We start from the raw sequence: 18,627 nt of genomic DNA, 5'->3' as shown, positions 1-18,627 counted from the left end.
TGTACTTATTGTTTTTCTTGGTTTCCTGTGTCCATAGTTTGAATTAGCATGACATTTTTTTCAGGTGCTCTGGTGAGATGAGTCAGAGGTGTTGGTTGTGTTGTCGCTCTGGCCTGAGTCGTTACAGACGCTGCTGTCCTTAATCTTTGCTGTCTGTATCTTGCGCTTCTTGAGATGATTGGTCACCCTGCTGGCTTCTGCACTGTCCCTCGTACCACTCTGTGGCATTTCACTTCTGGAAAGCACTCCTGGTCACTTTCTGCTCTTTCCTCCTACTCCCTTTTCGTCTTGACAAGTGTTTTGGCCCATTTTGAATGGACAGTTTAGGAGTAAGAACAGAAATATCAGCTGTTAAGTAATTGATGAAGACAGGAATGGACACTATCACTTTTCAATGCTGGTCTCCACTCTACTTAATGTGGTCTTTTTCACTTTTACGTGTGTTTTGGATCATACTATAAGCAAGTAGGCATTGAATAAGTTTTTGTTTTACTTTGCTCCCAGAAGCAGTAATGACAAGTCTTTGTTCTGCTGAGAATCTAATCATGACAACTGTAATAATTCTGATAGTGCTGTGAAGATGATATTAATCCTGATTTTTAATTGTCTTAGTGCTCAAGGAGCTGACGATGGAGATTCTCAACTGTATGAGCAGCTTTATTTCTTTGCCTGCCATCATTCAGCAAATATTGCAGGTGTGTGTGGTTTTGTACATCCTTTTCAAATCTACCTTACGTTAAAGTCATTTTTTGATTACTGGTAACTAATAGTTCCTGTTGCTTAGATTTAAAACATATATAAAAACTTCCGAAACCTCTCCTTCAGCCCTGTTGTCAATTCACATGCATTGTGTGCTCTAAACAGTCACTATTACATTAAACCCGTCTACAGTATACAGCTGTGAGAGCACATCCCAGTTACTTGCTGTCAGATTCAAAATTGTATTACCACACAACTACAAGCTTACACTTTGCTAAAGAACTTGAAAAGAATGAATATTGGGAGCACATGCTTTGGTCAGATAAGATAAAGATACATTTGGATTTTTTATTTTTTTTTAAAAAGAGAAATATAGAGCAACACAAACCCACTCCAGCAAAAAGAAAAAAAACCTGAAAAAATTGTCCCTGTAGAATGACAGAAATTCTATCGCTCCAGAAAATTGTGCAACACTAGTATCCTCTATGCCAAAGAGGTCTGAGTCTCTGATCAAAAATGAAGAAGGACATACAAAGTACTGAAAGATTTGAATCTCAGTAAGGTTTACTGACTTGTTGCACTGAGTTCCTTTTGTGGGGCCTGTGTTTTTAATGTAGTAAACATACATTATTAGTTCATTTTACTTCAGACCAAATACCCTACTGTTCAACTTAAAATTAATGCAATTACTTTAAGTTGAAACCATTCTGAATCATTTGACATTAAAGTCTTATTGCACAGGGTTGAACTCACTTCGATTGAAAATACACAGCTTACTTTATTGTGCTCCTTATGTTCTAATGGCCACTTAATGTTTTTTTTTTCCTCCATCAATTTAACTTCCACTGGTGGAGTGTAATTGTCAAAACTTTGAAGCGGGGTATCACTTGATAGTGACATCCTTGATTTATGAATGTGGCACAGTAGTGCCCAAAATATGCCAAATGAAAAAGAAGAAATATCATGCTTCTTCTGCAAGATTCATTTACTTCATTAATTTAGTTCTAATTGTTACCTTGAAATCATATCCACTCAACACTTAAGAGGAAAGAAGCTGTTCTCCAACCAAACGCATCACTTAGCCACGCTGCTACACAGGATGACATGTTTATCCACTGTGTTTAATTTAGAAACAGCTCCACAGACTACTGGGGTATTGACAAGAAGGAATACAACAGCGACAGAGAAGACACTGACGGCAACAGATTACCCTAACATTACCCCATTATCTTATAGCAAGACACTATGAACCCCAGAACAAGCTATTATAACCTGGTAGTGCAGTTGTGATTAGTGGTCAGCAGCGCCACCTCTGAGGCAGAATATAGGTTTTGCAATAAATAGAACATTCTGGGCATACAGAAACATCCATCAGTTCATCTTATTTGACCAACTCAGAGTCAGCAAGTTTCTTTGTATAATAACTTTAGTATATTTAATGAAAGGTCTCATTTTACCTACATTTTGATAACATGTTCATGATCTAGCCATTGTTCTTTCTGTGTCAAAATAGTGTTATAATATTGGTGTCTTCTGAGACTTGCAAAATGTAAAAATTGCAGTTTTCATCCCTGAAAGCTGAATGTAACTGTCTCTTGTACATATGAAGGCCTTGAAAATGCTGAAAAAAGTAACGAATTAAAATGTGTGAAATTTTGATCCACCTCATTGTACTTTGAGGGCTTGCACTATGAAAGTATTCATAATATGAAGGCAACATTTTGCACAGACCTTCATCAAATGTGCTAAAGTTACAGTACATACAAAACTAGAAAACTACTTCTAAAGAACCACCCTCCAAAGATTGTCGAAGTGATGGACCTGACTGTACTGGATTTAAAGATGGAGCCCAGTTCATTCATTTGAAAGCACATGTATCCCAAAGGACCAAGTGCAAGGTCTTATCAACATAACTGTCTGAAAGCTTTGCCATGCAACAGAGAGAGCAAAGCTAAACATACCTCTGGCTCAGGGAGAAACTGACAATGTGGCCAAACTTAAGCTGATAGTGGAGTCCTCCTTTATTTTTCCTGATTCTCATTGAGATTCTTATATCAGACCTTCACTTCTGTCCAAAGGTCCATGCAGCACATCATCTCTGAATACAGTAAAGGATTCCTTGTAAATAACAGTTTGTATCTTGCTACCCATGGGAAATGAAGACAGATGATATCCATAGGCATTTATCCAAAACCAACAAGACATTTTTTTGGACAACAATGGAGCTCTATTACATAAGCAAATGACTGAAATTTGGCTGCAGATACACGGGCAGTGCTTTTTATTAAAATACATTCATTGTGTTTTATTTTTTTAATGGGATTTGTTGCCTTGAATAAAAATCAAAAAAATCTCTGGCCATATACTTTAAAGCCTCTGAGTAGGTTCTGACTTTTAGTGATAGTAACAACAAAAGACACTGTGGCAAACACGTACACGTCCTTGCATAAAAAAACATGTAGTTAATGCATGTGGGGTACCTAACCTTCAACTGAAGCATGTGCTGTTAAAAGATGTAATAAATACCTTTAGTAAATGTATAGTATTTAAATCTTTACTCTGAGCGGTGCACTCATGACACATGATCCTGTCTGTGTGCTTGTGTCTATGAGGACCCCGTCTATGGCAGGGGAAAGTTGGCAGAGATTCAAGGTCTGATTCTGGGGATGCTGGACACTTTTAACTATGAACAGGTAAGTCTGTGTGTGTGTGTGTGTGTGTGTGTGTGTGTGTGTGTGTGCGCGCGTGTGTGCGCGTGTGTGTGTGTGCGTGTGTGTGCGTGCGTGTGTTTAATCACATGGCTGAAACCTCTCTTCCTCACTGACACATTTTGTCAATAACCAAATCCTAAACAGCGACTCCACCTAAGCCTCTATTGTTTTCCATTGTTTTTGTTAGTTTGTATTGCACAGCAGGAAAACAGATCTGTTTTTGCTTTTGATCCACGAAGACACTGGTCATGTGTGCAAATCAGACTATTTTATTGCATATGTAAATATATTTGTAAAAGACAAAGTAAAAAGAATTCTGTTTCAGACATTACTGGAAACAACCACCAGTCTGTTGAACCATGACCTCCACTGGTCTCTGGCTCACCTACGTGCTGCTGTCACAAGGGGCCTCCACCCACGTCAAGACTACTGCAACATCTGCCTCCAGCACTACAAGAGGAGGCAAGATTCAGCGGAGGAGATCATTGTGTTCAGGTAAAATAAGACTGACTGAATTCTTAGCAACATTAGGTGACAAATAGCTTTTATTTATTTATTTATTTTTTTTAATAATTTAAATTAGTAATAGCAATGATTGGAGTCCAAAGTGTGTTCTGAACTGTTTACAAATGAGACTGACTACTACTGGAATATCATTTGGGCTTTTGGCTATAAAGGTTAGTGGGGAACAGAGTACTGCCATCAGAGATGCTGGTTTGCAGGACATTTTTTCTGTCTGTGCCCATTTTGGAACCCAGTCACTACAACCCAAATGGCAGTGTGGCCAGAAAAAGGTGCTGTGGATGTTGATAGTTGTAGCTGCAAATATGGAAGGGCAAGCCCCCCAGAGTTCTTTGGTAGCTGTAAAATAGACTTCTGTATTCTTTTAGGATCCTTTTTCCAAATGAAGGATGAGAACAACTTTATTCATCCCACTTGACACAAAGAAGAGCTCAGAAGCTTTATCCAACCAATACCACCCTCCCCAAAACTGAACAAATGTGTCAGATTGATATCGTCGCTTGATCAAATGCTCTCTCTTGGTTAAGAAATGCCAGAACCTCTTAGGATTTGGGATCAGAAGGGGAGTAAATACATTTTAAAACATCCTAATATTAAAAATCGATTTTCTGTTTTTGACCAACACTGTCTGGTTGTTATGAATTCATTCACATAGAATAGACTCTAGACACTGAGTGAGGATTTTAACAGAACCTTGGCATGACAGGGTGGAGACTTATAGGTCTGTAAATACCACAGCCCAACGGGTCTTTGTGTTTTTTGGGATAAAGAGATGGAGGCCTGACAGGCTGAAAGGGGCTGTACTCTGGTTTTAAGGGCTTCATTAAACATTTCAGCCATAGGTCTTGCGAGTACTCTCTCTATGGCTTTAAAGTACTCAACAGAAAGGGCCAGGCACAATACACTGCCTTGCTATCAAAGCCAATAGTCAATACTTCTATGTCACCTAAGAATGAATCAAATGACGATATATCTGCACTTGAGTCAGACTGATAAGGAATATTTTGAATATTTTGAAGCTGAGATCATTCAGTGTCTGCACCAAGATGTTGCAGATCTTCTATAAGTCTGTTGTGGAAAGTGCAATCAGCTTTGCAGCCATCTGCTGGGGCAGTAGCATCAGAACCAGAGACTTAAAGAAACTAAACAAGCTGATCAAGAAAGCTGGTTCTGTGCTGGGATAACTCTTGAACCACTGGAGCTGATTGTTCAAAAAAGAATGCTGCACAAGATGAAGATGATGGAGGATTCTTCCCACCCTCTCCACAACACAGTGAAGAATCAACAGTGTGTGTTCAGTGGGAGGCTGCGTCAGTTTTGCTGTAGAATGGAGAGATACAGAAATTCATTCCTGCCAACAGCCATCACCTTGAAGAACAAGTCTGACTGACTCACTGATTATTATTGTTGTATATATATGTAATATTGATTAAAAAAAAATAAAAAATTAAAAAGTGAGCTTTTTACAATATTGAATTTCCCTTCTGGGATAAATAAAGTATTTTTCATTTCATTTTCATTTCATTTCATTCATTTTCATTTCATTTTATAAGGGGCCTTATAGTAATCTGATGACATGCACAGAGGGAGAGAGAGGCTGCAAACTAGGCAGGATTGGATAGTGTGACATAGAATGCCATTGTCTTGGACAAGGATGGCTCCACCTCTGGTTTTAGTTTGAAATTTAGAGGGAAAGATTAGTGAGATTCCAGTGTTTATTTAGGGGGCAGTGATCAGTTGATTTAAGGTGTGCTTTTTGTATAAATAAAATTTCTGAAATCGACCTAAAGTGTCTGAAGCTAAAGATAGCCTTCAGTCTTGTAGACATTCATTCCTGTCTGCCGCTCTCTCTGCCGACCTATTGTTCATTAATGCTTGTGACTGTTCCCACTATGTCGTTTTGATGTGTTTGTTCAGTATCATTGCTATGTCCAATAATAACTGTTCTTATTGTCATGTCTTTTGTTTACTCACTTCTACGTGGACAACATGAAAAAGTGTGTCTTTGGCAGATTGTGGCCCAGTGTGATCTTGCCAAGTGCATGTTATGAAATATATACAGGTAATAATGTGAGTTTGTTTGTGTCTTGCCAGCTGTGGCCATTTGTATCACCTGCAGTGCCTGCAGCAGAAGAACTGTGGGTGGGGATTGGCCTCAGAGCTCCAGCAGTGGTGGAGGTGCTACAAGTGTTCATCCAGCCACGGAGGGAGGAGCGGAATTTCCACTGAACCAAAGAGAAGTCGCAGCGCATCTCTTGCACAGGTGTGTTTTTACTCTTGTAAAGAAGACACACTTGCAAAGTGTGTTTACTTTTTTTTTTTACATTTGTGCTTAACATTTACTAGACATTTACAATTCCATGAACAGATCCAGAGACAATACTTTCTTACTTCCCTGCGCTGTTTGTAGACCCAAGCTTATTGGGACTACAAGGCATGGTCGTGATTAATCAACCATTCCTGTTAATTGACAGTGACAGTCAGATGAGCTATTGTGGCTTTGCTGTCGTACCCAGTGGAAACACGAGTTGGAATATGCTGCTGTAATATGTTGCAGGTAAACATATACAGGTTACAGAAGTTACAGGCTGGTTACAAGTGTGCCTGCTAACGAGGCCGAGCAAATCGTAAAATGTCTGAAGCTCCCTGGTGTCGAAAGAAGATAAGTCAGTTTGTCTGGGTTCGTTAACTGTAAACTGTAGGCTGTTTTCTAACGAGGCTAATTATGGTGCCCCCTATAATTATTGGGATGAAGACACATTTTCAAGTATTTCACATGTGATTAGAGTGCACGTTTCAGATGTTAAAGGGTATTTGAACATATTTTGGTTTGAAAACAGAAAAATTACAGCACTTTTCATACGTCGTCTCTTCACAGGTTGAGACATTTGGGTTCACATGTGTTTGTGATTACCCAGTTGTAAGATCTAGGCTTCTGTCTAAGATTTTGATTCTCTTTGGAGTCTGTAGTTGCCATTTTTCAAAAGAAGACCAGATTTGTGCTACTGAATGTAAAACCAGCATTAATGAGGGTGAAAAACAAGACAGCAGGAAGAGTTGTTGACCAAACTGTAGTGTTGACAAAATCAAGTGTATAGAACATGATTGAGAAGAGCACACTGATGAGCACAATATTCAAACAGGCACTGGGAGGCCAAGAAAGTCCTCCATTACTGATGACAGAAGAATTCTTACCATAATAAAAACCTTCCCAAAAAACTCTCCAACAGATATCAACCTTAACTTGGACCAACATGAAACTTGAAAAAAACGTTTAACTAATAGCCATCTGCAGCTGTCAGAAAGCAGCAGGACAGATACAGTCGTATGGGGGAAAAAAAAGGTACACTTTGGAATTTTTATTAAATTTTTTCATGTTTGGACAAGCAATTTGTTCCTCAATGATAAAGTGCCTGTATGTACATTTGAACACCACAAGGAAAAATATTTTTCTCAGTTTCAGTATTCAACAAAAAAATACCAACAGATTTAATGTTCTTCAGTGGCAAAACTAAGTACCTCCTTGGCCTCAGAAGCTAGTGTTGGCCCCTTTCACAGAAATAACTTCCTGTAGACATTCTCGGACATCATCTTGCTAAAATTATTGACACCTCCTCAAGCTGGCTATGTCCTGAGGCAGTAAAGCAGAGTAAAAGTAAAACATTTCTACCACTGTGTTTCACAGTTAGTATGAAGTTCCTCTCTTTAAAAAAAGACCTGTTTTTTGTCTTTATGTTCACTGGCAAACTGTAGTGTTGCTCTGTGTCCAATAGCTGGTATGAAGAAGTCCAGGAAGAAAAGAAATTCAAGTTACATGAAGAGCCTGTAAAAAAGAATCACGAAAAGAGAATGATAAAAATGATTTACAATAAGATAACTATTAGAAATTATTCGTTTTTTAAGTTTCTTATTGTCACTGGCTCTGATGCTGCTGCCCCAACACATGGCTTCAAAGAAGAGTCCACTGATAGTCACAGACTGGTTAAAGATCTGCTACATGTTGCTCCACACATTTAAGGACCTAGGCATTCCTCTAGAAGTAGAGTGTGCTCTGTCCCTTCCTGTAGAAGTGTTTTACTTAGAGCCCAATCTGTTGTCAGGGTAAACTGACAGGTATTTGTAGTTCTGCACTACCTTCACCGTTTCTCCGAGGATGGAAAAGATATTGAAATTACCCCTGGTCCTCCTGAAGTCCACAACTACTCTTTTGTATTGGTCACATTTTGGAGATTGTTATTCCCAGGGCCCTCATGTACAAAGACTTGCGTGGATTTCATACTGAAACCTGGCGTACGCTTCAATCCAGAAAACTGCGTACGCACAAAAAAATCCAGATGAACAAAGTGAGTGTATGCCTGAATCCAAGCACATTTCCTTTGTACATCTCACTCAGCGTGGAATTGATGTTGGAGTACCAGACTCCTCCTTCTCTACGCCCCCCAGTTAAATATGCAAATTGGTATAAGTAGGACTGACAGGTGGGATTCCCCTCTCTGCATGATCAGATAATAGTAACAAGGATGAACTCACCCTGTTTGAGCAGAGAGTTGCTGCTATTGTGGGTGACACTGCTCTCACAGGGTGGTGGGAGCAAACATGGGTGACTCGGGTCACCCCCAAGGTAAATATATATTGTGTATTTGTGTAACTCACAAATTTGTTCATTATACAAGTCATACAATAATCTGCTCACAGCCAAACAAGATCATGCATTAATGCGTGATCATGCCAGGATATCAAAGAGGAAATCAAAGACTTTGACTCATGTTTAGTTACTCAATTTATTATTTTCCAACAGACAATGAGGCAGGAGAAGACAGTGAGACACAGTCCCAGTCTCATATCATAGACCCGTGGAATTCCTCCAGCCTCCCTAGCGTCAGCTGATCCTCCGGGGTGCACATGGTTCTACCTGTGCCCATACAGGTGCTGACCACACTGGGCTTCCTAGCCACAGGGTCATTTCAAAGCGAGCTGGCCGACCGATCGGGACTGTGCCAGTCGACACTGAGCTGAGCCATGCCAGCTGTGTGGGATGGAACTTTTCGAATGTTAGCCAGATATATCAAATTCCCATACAGTGCAGTTGAACAGGAGGACATAAAAGTGCAATTTGCAGTGAAAGACGGTTTTCCTAATGGAATTGGAGCTATCGACTGCACACACATTGCTGTAAAGGCACCATCACAAGATGAATTTGTTTATGTAAACAAGAAGCATTTTCATTCAATCAATGGACAGATCATCTGTGAAGCGCAAATGCAGTTAAGTAACATTGTTGCGAGGTAGCCTGATCAACACATGACTCATTCATTCTGACCAACACTATGGTTGGGAACAGGCTACCAGCTGGCACAGTGCGGGATGGGTGGCTTCTTGGTGAGTAAATCATTTAATTGACCTAATATTAATCCCCCTGACACACGTTAAGCATGTGTGCCCCGGACGGGCATCAGCAGCTGGCTGTTGCGGCGGACCGGAGGATCAGCTGACGCAGGGGAGGCTGGAGGAATTCCACGGGTCTATAATATGAGACTGGGACTGTGTCTCACTGTCTTCTCCTGCCTCATTGTTGGAAAATAATAAATTAATTAATTAAACATGAGTCAAAGTCTTTTATTTCCTCTTTGATATCCTGGCATGATCACACATGAACGCATGATCTTGTTTGGCTGTGAGCAGATTATTGTATGACCTGTATAATGAACAAATTTGTGAGTTACACAAATACACAATATATATTTACCTTGGGGGTGATCCGAGTCACCCACGTTTGCTCTCACCACCCCTGTGAGAGCAGTGTCGCCCACAATAGCGGCGACTCTCTGCTCAAATGGGGTGAGTTTATCCATACCTCTCCCCCCGCCTGTTTTGGCCACGCTTTGGCGTTGGACAATAGTCCTCGTCTTGACGTCCACCTTGATGTCCGACCACTTTTTCTTTACCTCTGTAAGTGTGCGCTGCTCCGACCCCACAGCATTCACCGCCTCACACACACTCTCCCACTCACTCCTCTTGCGTTAGCTGTTGATGCCAGAGGACAGCGTGCCAAAAAGAGCATTTTTCCAGGCCTCAACTTCGTTGACGAGTGTCTCCAACTCACATTCTGTGAAGTTCCTCTTCTTACCTTTCTTACTCATGGCTTGTTACTGTTATCTGATCATGCAGAGAGGGGAATCCCACCTGCAGGTTCTGTCTATACTAATTTGCATATTTAAATGAGGGTGTGGAGAGGGAGGAGTCTGGTACTCCAACATTTGCGGTCAGTTCCATGCTGAGTGGGATGTACAAACAAAATGTGCTTGGATTCAGGCGTAAGCTCACTTTCATTCATCTGGATTTTTTTGTGCGTAAGGAGTTTTCTGGATTGAAGCATACACCAGGTTTCAGTATGAAATCCATGCAATTCTTTGCACATGAGGCCCCAGATCATGAAACAACACACTCTGTCACTCCTGAAGCAGATTTTAATTTTATGGATTTGATTTGATAAATGTAAAGGCTTACTCATCTTTTCCTTGTGACTGACCTGTTTTTGTTATTATGTATGAATGTATGTATGTGTGTATGTGTGTGTGTGTGTGTGTGTGTGTGTGTGTGTATTTATTTATCTATTTATTATTGTTGTTGTTATTCAGTAAAAACAAATAATAACAACATTTCCATTTTATTTGTGCGTCACTTTTATTAATATGCACTGTTTCAACTACAATCAAGTGAGTCTGTAATTGTTAAAAAAAAAAAGTAAACAGTTTTCATGTGATATGGTTATTTATTTTATTTATATATTTTTTTACATGATTGTACATTGATAGATCTGCCACCTCAGAGACAAACTTTAATAATTTACTTTTTTTTCCTGAATGTACTAATTGTATCCATCAACACAGTCCAAAACTGTGTATGGAAAATATTGTGTTCTGTAGGATTATTATTACTGAACTGCAAAGTCAAGCCATTGACACTTGCATAATGGCATGATTGCACTCTCAAAGTCTGTGATTCCATGAAGGGATATCAGGTCAGAGTAACTGTAAAAGTGCTGTTGTTACTTGTGTGGCAGAAGCTTACCTTTATGCTAACTGGATCTTGTTACTATCACAATACTACTTTCAATCTAAGCCATAAGAATGTCTTACAGTGCCCAGCAATCCTGACAGAACCCTGCCCTTTTCTCTGTGCCTCAGACTCATGTCACATCAGTGCATCATGACACAGAAGCAGTGGCTCACAGGAAGAAGGTAAGGTTTTATCAGGTCCCTGGAGGCCATCAACAGATAGCTGTTGGCCCCCCATCCTTGACTCTGCAAGAGATTAATATGCTGCAATATAGTTCTTCTCCCCAACATTTGCCCTTTAACATTATTATGATGTTATTATAATTCCAGTTTACCAAAATTTGGGTCAAAGTTCTCAAAAGTAATCATTTTGAAATCAAGAAATAACCTGTATAAATTATTGCCATGTTTTTTTGTTTCTACCAATCAAATGAAAGGTCTGGTATGGTTTCTGTGAAAATAGGACCCATGTTGTCTCATTTGGAAAGATGAAAGTTTGATATGAACATTCTAATCTGTTGTTGTGAGTCCAGCATGAATCTTATTAACCAAATATAAGCATAGTTAAAATGATATTCAGGACGGTGCTGCTTGGTTTCACACTCAAACAGTTGTACTTTTGCACTTTGCAGTGTTACAAGTTACAAGCTTAACATTTATGCCTTAACTACATTGCTTGTGGTTCTTTGTTGTGGCCCAGGTGTTTGTTGAGGCCACGTTGGACCTTCAGCAGGAGCAGTCCTGGGATCAGATACGTTCTTTATACCAAGGACCATCCAGGGTATAAAAAAAATCTATATCTCAGGTTATCACCTAAAAAAGTTTGCTTTTTGAAGTCTATCTCTGTCTTTCACCAGTGAAAAAGTCTGTGACAATATAAACTTGCAAAACAATTTCCATTGTTTTTGACTACTGAGCCACACAAAGTGACCCACGTGTGTGTTTTTGTGGTCTGTAGGCAATTTAGCAAATAGGGGCAGGAACATGGATGCATCAAACACTATACTGTAGCTACAGATACCCTTCCATTTCATTCCAAGTTGCTCACTGGACCATATGCAGAAGAATGTATGCTATTAGACCAGGAAACAGTTTTGTGTTCTCATAGCCTTCATGATGTGCACAAAACTGCCATGGTTTCATTTAAGGCTTCTGCTAAAGAAGCTTGTTTGATTTCCTGTTGAATTTTGAAATTTCATATTCGAAAACATTCATGGAAACAACAAAATCTGAAAAAAGTTCCCCAGTTTAGTAAAAAAATTATTACACAGTCTTATGGTCGTTTTTGAAGTTTTGAAAAAGAGGTAATGTTCATAATGACTGATGGAAACACCTTTTTCAAATATGATTTTGTTGAAATTGTGTTTCTTGGCAATGGTTAAATGAATTGAAAAGTCAATGTGTGTGACCATTTTCATGTCTCTTCCAGCTGTCCATCCTTTCAGAACTCTCCCACTGCCACAGCAATGAGAAGACAGGGTTTCTGATCCCAACCCTACCAGGAGCAGAGAGTTTCCAGCTTAAACTCTCTCCTCCCCCTCTTTTGGAAGAATAGCACCATGATTGGTTGAGGAAAATAATCTATTTCATTTGTCCTGAGGTCCTGAATGATTGCTTAACGACAGAAGATGTTGCTTCTTCGATAACTATTCCTACCCTCCGTAGCTGTTCTACATCAGTGGGAATTGTAGTTGTCCACTGCTTTTTTATTGTGTACAATCTGATGTTGTATTACTTTTTTAAATGTTTATAAAAAAAAAAAAAAACTGTTTAATATAGATAATATCAAGTCTTGATGATGAATTTACTCTGTAATTTTAATTTCATCAGTTGTTCATGTACTACAGCTAACTGACCCATTGTAACAGAACTAAGACTCACCTAACATAACTGCAAAGAATGATGAATCATTTATTTTATAAAGGGATGCGATTCTGATTGTTTGCATACAAGGAGGATCAAGATGTAAGATACGATTACATCTCCTGTTTCCACATATTATATGATATGCTGATCATAACGCTTTGCTATGTATGAAACACACAAGTACGACAACATTGTTGCGCAGCGTGATATTTCGCTTGGACTGTCTCTGGAAAGCATTTCTTGTGGGGTGTTCTCATATGCAGAGAGAAATTTTGTTGGTGACTAAATGTCCCATCATTGTTGCCCAATTACCTGTTTTTTGATGCACAGTCCAAAAGTGAGCTCATTTTAACTAATGGTTGGATTTTGTGCTTTTTAAAGGAGTATGTTTTTTGTTCTTTTTAAAACAAACAAAAACATTGTTGGTGTATGTAGCAGAATTAAAAACCTGTGTTCACATGTCTCAATGAAATTTTAAACTGTGGTTTACTGTTTTCTTTTAGTTTTTATGTCCACAAACCAGTGCTTTTGACTTGTTGAAGACTTCCAGATATTTTCTGAATAGGTTGCTCATCCAGTTACTAATGATTCAGCTGAGAGTTTCATGGTGCATCCAAGAGCATCAGTGGTCTGTGACTTAACAGACAGTTTGGACTATAAGAACATGAATGGTACTGTAGCTTCTAGAAATCTGGACACCTGAAACAAATCCTACGACTGCATAAAACACAGGCAAAGGTTTGTCAAACATTGCACATTGGTAACGTGGCACAGGCACTGCCCACTTTGAAGTCTACATCTGCACTCACACTTCAGCCAGTCTGCTACATGCTCAATAAACCATTTTAATAAGGAACATTCAGCGGAGGCCTGTTTTTTTTTTCAATAGCATGGAGGTATTTACCTTACCAAGGTAGGGAGAAAAGAAGGGGGTGAGAGAAAAAGGAGGAGGAAAAGGAAAAGCATGAGGAGAAGAAAAGGATTGCTGAAGGGTTCTTTCAACTTTTGCTGCCTTTCTCATCCACTTGAATGCAATTTCTTACTTAAATTTCAACATTTTGGTAAAATGTGGAACTTTAGTGGTAGGGGAAGCTCTGGCTACAAAGGTCGGCAATTCGATCCCAGCTGGTAACATATATATTCTAACAGAAATAACTACCTTTGTCACAAAAATATGAGTGGCTGATTGTAAATTTATTGCTGACTGGTCAGACCCACACAAAACCAACTTTTCCTTATGTGTTACTGAGAAAGCTATATCAGCACTTACTATTTTTTAAGCTTGTCTATTTATATTGATATTCTTACAAATAACAAGGCCAATTTGATCAATTATGAAATGTTTTTGAAAACATGTTCATCATATGTAATTTTAGCTTGACTATGCAAAAAAGTCTGTGTCTATTTGACCCTTCTTATACAGATATTTATGTGAAAAACAAATCAAAAGCATTGCCGCAGAAATAAAAGCCAAATTTATTGCAAAATATACACACACAAAAATACATAAGTTAATTATGTACAATGGGGTTAGGGCTACAAGCTATTTTAACACAACCATTTCAACAATATGATATTCTTTTTTTTCCCTTTAAAAGCTGTCTAAAGGCACAAGATCTACAAAGGAATAAAAATAAAACCAACATAGCATTGCAATGCTGAAACAACATTTTGTACAGCCCTGTTTCTAATATGAAGGCAAAACCTGTTTGAAGTCACTTTGTGTGAGGGAATTCACAGGAGACACTGCATTGCAAAAGCGACCTTTTCAGAGCGTGAAACGGTGTTTCAAGGCATAAAAAACAGCAAAGTTGTACTTTTTCCACCTTCATGTTTACAAAAAATATTTCCGCTTCAAAATGTGTTCTACTTTAATAAATATGAAGGCCAAGAATCAGAAAATGTAAATAACTCAATTTTTCCAAAAATGTCAGAACTTTATAATTATAAGGTGACGACTTGAGCCTACGAAGAAATACAAACACAGGCCCGGTCAGCATCACGATGACACACTCACATTTTGTTGTTAAGTATTATTGGTTTCCTGCTAGCACACACATACACACAGCTCGACAACGCAAGATATTGACTGTGTAACGCGGTAACTGATTGAAATAAGTACACTCACAGTACACACATTCATTACCGGCAAACAGCGAAAATAACCGGCAGAAACCGGAACGGCACTGTCAATGTCCCGTGCAAACTTGCATTGTGGGAAATGTAGTTTGCGCTATGAGATGACTTGTTGTTGTAAATATGCGCTATACAAATAAAATTGAATTGAATTGAATTGAATAGTTCATTCAGGAAACCCGCTGATAACGTTACACCGTTGTAAGATGAAGTAACGTAATGTATTTGTCACATTCAACAACTTCTGAAACTACAATTACTTGAATTTGTAAACTATTGACAACAAATATTCACTGTGCATGTTGTACAAATGTATTCTCAGTTCCAAATTTAAGACTATTTATCGAAATTCAGTTTAAAAACAAACAAAAAGAGTTACTTACCAAATCAAGGCTGATGATAAGATGGCGCTTAAAAAAACGAGTGCAATAAGACTAATGAAAAAAACTGAGGTGGTGGTGGATTGAAGTGGGGGGATAAAAGTGTGCATAGCTGACAAAACAAATTTAACTGTGTTCCACATCCAAATGGGGATGGCTAAAACTTCGCCGCATCAAGGCAAATTCAAATTCAAATTCAAATTCAGCTTTCAGCTTTCCTGAGGGAAAGAAAAGACCCACCCACCAAGACATCATGACGTCGACAATGTCATGGCACATTTGTATGGTTCCTAAACTTGCGTTCCACGCAAATTGGCTATAAAATATTGAACCCTATTCAATTAAAGTGGCATAAGTCTCAATAGAACTCAAAACTTTATAGTTCAGTCATCTGCACAACAACGTTTGACTGTTGCAACCTTAAAAATGTTGTGCGAGTACAACTGTTTGGGGATACAGTGTATACAAACATATTTCTGCTTCAGAATGTCTTCGAGCATGATGAATATGAAGGCAAACAGTGTCTTAAGTCACTTTGTGTGAGGGAATTCACAGGAGACACTGAATGACATAAGTGGTCTTTTCAATGCACCAACCGCTGTTTTAAGGCATAAAAAACAGCAAAGCTGTACTTTTTTCATCTTCAAGTTTACAAACATATGTCTGTTGCAGAATGTTTTCGAGTATGATGAATATGAAGGCAAACAGTGTCTGAATTCACAGGAGACACTGAATGACAAAAGTGGCCTTTAAACACACCAAACGCTGTTTTAAGACATACAAAACACGCTTTCCAGCTCTGCCTGGGGGATCCCGTGGCGTTCCCAGGCCAGTTGAGAGATATAATCTCTCCAGCGGGTCCTGGGTCTGCCCCGGGGTCTCCTCCCAGGTGGACGAGTTCGGAAAACCTCCAGAGGAAGCCTCCCCGGAGGCATCCGAACCAGATGTCCATACCACCTGAACTGGCTCCTTTCGACGCGAAGGAGCAGCGGCCCTACTCCGAGCTCCCTCCGGATGTCTGTGCTCCTCACCCTATCTCTAAGGCTGAGCCCAGCCACCCTACAGAGGAATCTCATTTCGGCCGCTTGTATCCGCGATCTCGTTCTTTCGGTCACGACCCAAAGCTCGTGACCATAGGTGAGGATTGGGATGTAGATGGACTGGTAAACTGAGAGCTTCGCTTTGCGGCTCAGCTCTCTCTCCACCACAATGGTCCGGTACAGCGCCCGCATTACTGCTGATGCCGCACCGAGCCGCCTGTCCATCTCACGCTCCATTTTCCCATCACTCGTGAACAAGATCCCGAGATACTTAAACTCCTTCGCTTGAGGAAGCAACTCCCCCTCCCCCCAGAGGTGCCAGTCCACCAATTTCCAGCAGAGAACCATGGCCTCGGACTTGGAGGTACTGATCCACATCCCTGCCGCTTCGCACTCGGCTGCAAACCGCTCCAGTGAGTGCTGAAGGTTGCGGTCTGATGGAGCCAACAGTACCACGTCATCCGCAAAAAGCAGAGACAAGATACTGAGGTCCCCAAACCAGACACCCTCCTCTCCCTGACTGCGCCTTGAGATCCTGTCCATGAAAACCACAAACAGGATCGTTGACAAGGGGCAGCCCTGGCGGAGTCCAACACCCACTGAGAACGTGTCCGACTTATTGGCGAGAATGCGGACAACTTTGGTTGTACAGGGACCGTATGGCTCGTAGCAGCGAGCCCAGTACCCCATACTCTCTCAGTACACCCCACAGAGTTCCTCGGGGGACACGGTCATAGGCCTTCTCCAGATCCACAAAGCACATATGGACTGGCAGGTCGAACTCCCATGCCCCCCTCAGCAGCTCCGCAAGGGTAAAGAGCTGGTCCACTGTTCCATGACCAGGACGGAATCCGCATTGCTCCTCCTGAATCCGAGGTTCGACAATTGACTGAAGCCTCCTTTCCAGCACCCTAGAGTAAACTTTCCCGGGGAGGCTGAGAAGTGTGATACCTCGATAATTGGCACACACTCTCTGGTCCCCCTTTTTAAAAATGGGAACCACCACCCCGGTCTGCCACTCCACAGGCACTGTACCCGATGCCCACACGACATTGAAGAGACGTGTCAGCCATGACAGTCCGACAATGTCCAGAGCCTTCAGCATCTCAGGGCGAATCTTGTCCACGCCTGGCGCTTTGCCACCGGGGAGCTTCTTAACTACCTTAGTGACCTCTACCACAGATATGGACGCAGAAGCCCCCGAGTCTTCAGGCTCTGCCCCTTCATCAGAGGACGTGTTTACCAGGTTCAGGAGTTCCTCGAAGTGCTCCTTCCACCGTTCGACGAGGTCCCTAGTCTGGGTCAGCAGTTCTCCTCCCCAACTGTACACAGCCTGGGAGAATCCCTGCCTCCCCTTTCTGAGGCGTTGGACAGTTTGCCAGAACTTCTTCGGGGCCGACCGAAAGTCCTTCTCCATAGCCTCCCCAAACTCCTCCCACACCCGAGTTTTAGCTTCCACGACCGCCGCAGCTGCAGCCCTTTTGGCCTGCCGGTACCTGCCTGCTGCTTCAGGAGACCCCCGCGCCAACAAGGCCCGAAAGGTCTCCTTCTTCAGCCTGACGGCTTCTGTGGTGTAAATGATATATTACTCAAAACATATATAATCATTTCAATTTAAAGAATAAGAATAATTAATCTTGAGGGTTTATTCACGATATGTTACTTATTACAATGTTGATTCTTAAAGATTTGTGTGCTTGTAAGTGATGTTGTTCTGCAGGACAGGGGTCCCGTCCTTGGGAGGAAGCAGATGAGTGTGTGACTGCCAATAACCTGATAATCGATAACCAGGATGAGCTGTGGATGCGGGGAAGACAGGCTGTAAAGATAAAGGGGCGTACATTCCAACGAAGAAACAATGGATCAAAGGAATAAAGGAACAAACAAATAAATGGACAGATCAGAGGAAGATGTGAAACAGCTTGTGTGACATATTGTGTGACCTGTCATGTGTTCTGAATAGTAAAAGACAAGGGTCTGAGGAAAAGGTCTTAGTCTCACTCTGTCTGATGCTAGGGAGAGTTTGACCCAGAGCTCTGTAATGTAATATTCAGTGTGTGGTTAAATTGATTAATTGAGACGGTGCTGAATTTGTTTCATCTTTACAAACGAACACGCGGAGAAAAGAGAATCTTCTCCAACACTTCCCTCACCGCCAGTGTCCACCAGTGGGTTTTGGGGTTGCCGCCACGACAGGCACCAGTGACCTTCTGGC

The 18,627-nt window shown here is 40.7% G+C and overlaps 1 protein-coding gene across 1 annotated transcript in view; it reads left to right on the top strand.

The window, feature by feature from the left end:
- Nucleotides 1–13,712, top strand: part of vps8 (VPS8 subunit of CORVET complex) — a 77,841-nt gene extending 64,129 nt beyond the window's left edge. The window contains exons 39-45 of the mRNA XM_008281496.1: nt 613–695; nt 3,312–3,392; nt 3,736–3,905; nt 6,027–6,195; nt 11,120–11,173; nt 11,691–11,771; nt 12,420–13,712. Of these exons, the coding sequence (XP_008279718.1) occupies nt 613–695; nt 3,312–3,392; nt 3,736–3,905; nt 6,027–6,195; nt 11,120–11,173; nt 11,691–11,771; nt 12,420–12,545 (764 nt within the window). The 3' untranslated portion in view covers nt 12,546–13,712. The remainder of the gene's footprint in view (nt 1–612; nt 696–3,311; nt 3,393–3,735; nt 3,906–6,026; nt 6,196–11,119; nt 11,174–11,690; nt 11,772–12,419) is intronic.
- The last annotated feature ends 4,915 nt before the right edge of the window (nt 13,713–18,627 follow it).

The sequence above is a fragment of the Stegastes partitus genome, unplaced genomic scaffold (genome assembly GCF_000690725.1).
Source record: "Stegastes partitus isolate 25-593 unplaced genomic scaffold, Stegastes_partitus-1.0.2 Scaffold235, whole genome shotgun sequence".
Lineage (NCBI taxonomy): Eukaryota > Metazoa > Chordata > Actinopteri > Pomacentridae > Stegastes > Stegastes partitus.
This window is presented reverse-complemented; position numbering and strand designations above follow the sequence as displayed.